The 1,454-nt window shown below is 52.0% G+C and overlaps 1 protein-coding gene across 1 annotated transcript in view; it reads left to right on the top strand.

The window, feature by feature from the left end:
• Nucleotides 1-414: 414 nt before the first annotated feature.
• Nucleotides 415-1,454, top strand: part of LOC106819659 — a gene marked incomplete at its 5' end in the record, with an annotated part of 7,446 nt that continues 6,406 nt past the window's right edge. The window contains 2 exon segments of the mRNA XM_014824258.1: nt 415-563; nt 966-1,078. Coding sequence (XP_014679744.1) covers nt 415-563; nt 966-1,078 — 262 coding nt within the window.

Below are 1,454 nucleotides of genomic sequence, written 5' to 3'. Positions count from 1 at the left end.
CGGGTTTGCTTGTTGAGATTGTCGACCCATTTTTGCTGCATCCACCGTTTACTCACACTCGCTGCCACGCCCACCCTCTTCCTTGCCCCAACTTCCATCCACACTCGCCCTCCTCCCACATTCCCTGTCCTCTCTTGACCACCCTCCGCCACACCAACCCTCTTTCTTTTCCCCACCTTGTTCTCACACTCATTCCCAGCCTCTCCCAGACCCATTTTCCTCCTTCCCCTACCCTCCTCCTTTCCCCACCCGCCACCTTCCCCACTCTCCTTCCCCCACCCTCCTCCTTCCCCCACCCTCTTTCCCCCACCCTCNCCTGTAGATTACCTGTAGATTACCTGTAGATTACCTGTAGATTACCTGTAGATTACCTGTAGATTACCTGTCTCACTCATCCTCTCTCGTTCCTTACAGACGCGTTGCTGCGGCGAGGGTTCCGCTCACTGTGGGATGGCTTCATGTTCAACGTCATCATCAAGAAGCGCGGCCGCATCCCCGCCAGCGACAGCTTCGTCGCGCGCCGCGTCGCTGGTCCTGGCCTAGCCTCCAACTACTACTATCAGGTGTGTGCTGCCGCTGTCTTGTCTCGCCTAGTTCTGTTGAGCTACTACCGTGTGTATGCGTGTGCGTGCGCATGCACGTGTGCGTGTGCGTGCATGCGTGCGTGCGTCCGTGCATGCATGTATAGAATGACTGCGTGCGTGCATGTGTACGTGCATATGTGTGCATGGCTGCGTGCGTGCGTGCATAGAGTGACTGTGTTTGTGTGTGTGTGTGCGTGCGTGCAGGTATCTGCTGTTCTTTTCTCTCATGATGTCTTGGAAGGCGCCCGCCTCGTGAGTTCTTGCTATGGGTTGCGTGTTGCTGGCTGCACACTCTCTCTGCAGTGTATGCGGTGCTCTAATCAACAGGTATGTAAACAGGTAGACAGGTATGTAAACAGGTATGGTCTCGTGCTTTGACAGGTGAAGCCGGAACAGGTGCTAGCTGCGTTTGAGGCTCGCATGGAGCTGGATGAACTACACGCGTACAAGGAGGAGGTAGAGAGAGTCATCGCCCGCCCACAGAAGGACTACAGGTGCGCATCTATCAGCGGCTATCTTAGTCTATCAGTATCATCAGTATTCTATCAGTAGCTTCAGTATTCTAATTTCTATCAGTATTCTATCAGTATCTTCAGTATTCTATCAGTATCTTCAGTATTCTATCAGTATGCACGTAATCTTAGTGGAGCGGGGATAGTGTGCGTGTCATCCTAGTGTCGGTGAGTAGATGTGTGATGTGTATTCATCATGTTCTCTCTGTGTGTGTGAGTGATTGTCAGGCTTCTGTTGACAGTAACTTTGTAACCGTGCTGGTTCATGTGTAAGTCACTGTTGACAGTAACTTTGTAACCGTGCTGGTTCATGTGTAAGTCACTGTTGACAGTAACTTTGTAACCGTGCTGGTTCATG

The sequence above is a fragment of the Priapulus caudatus genome, unplaced genomic scaffold (genome assembly GCF_000485595.1).
Source record: "Priapulus caudatus unplaced genomic scaffold, Priapulus_caudatus-5.0.1 Scaffold3930, whole genome shotgun sequence".
NCBI classification, from domain to species: domain Eukaryota; kingdom Metazoa; phylum Priapulida; class Priapulimorpha; order Priapulimorphida; family Priapulidae; genus Priapulus; species Priapulus caudatus.
Note: the sequence above shows the minus strand (reverse complement) of the source record. Positions and strands in the feature narration are given on the sequence as shown.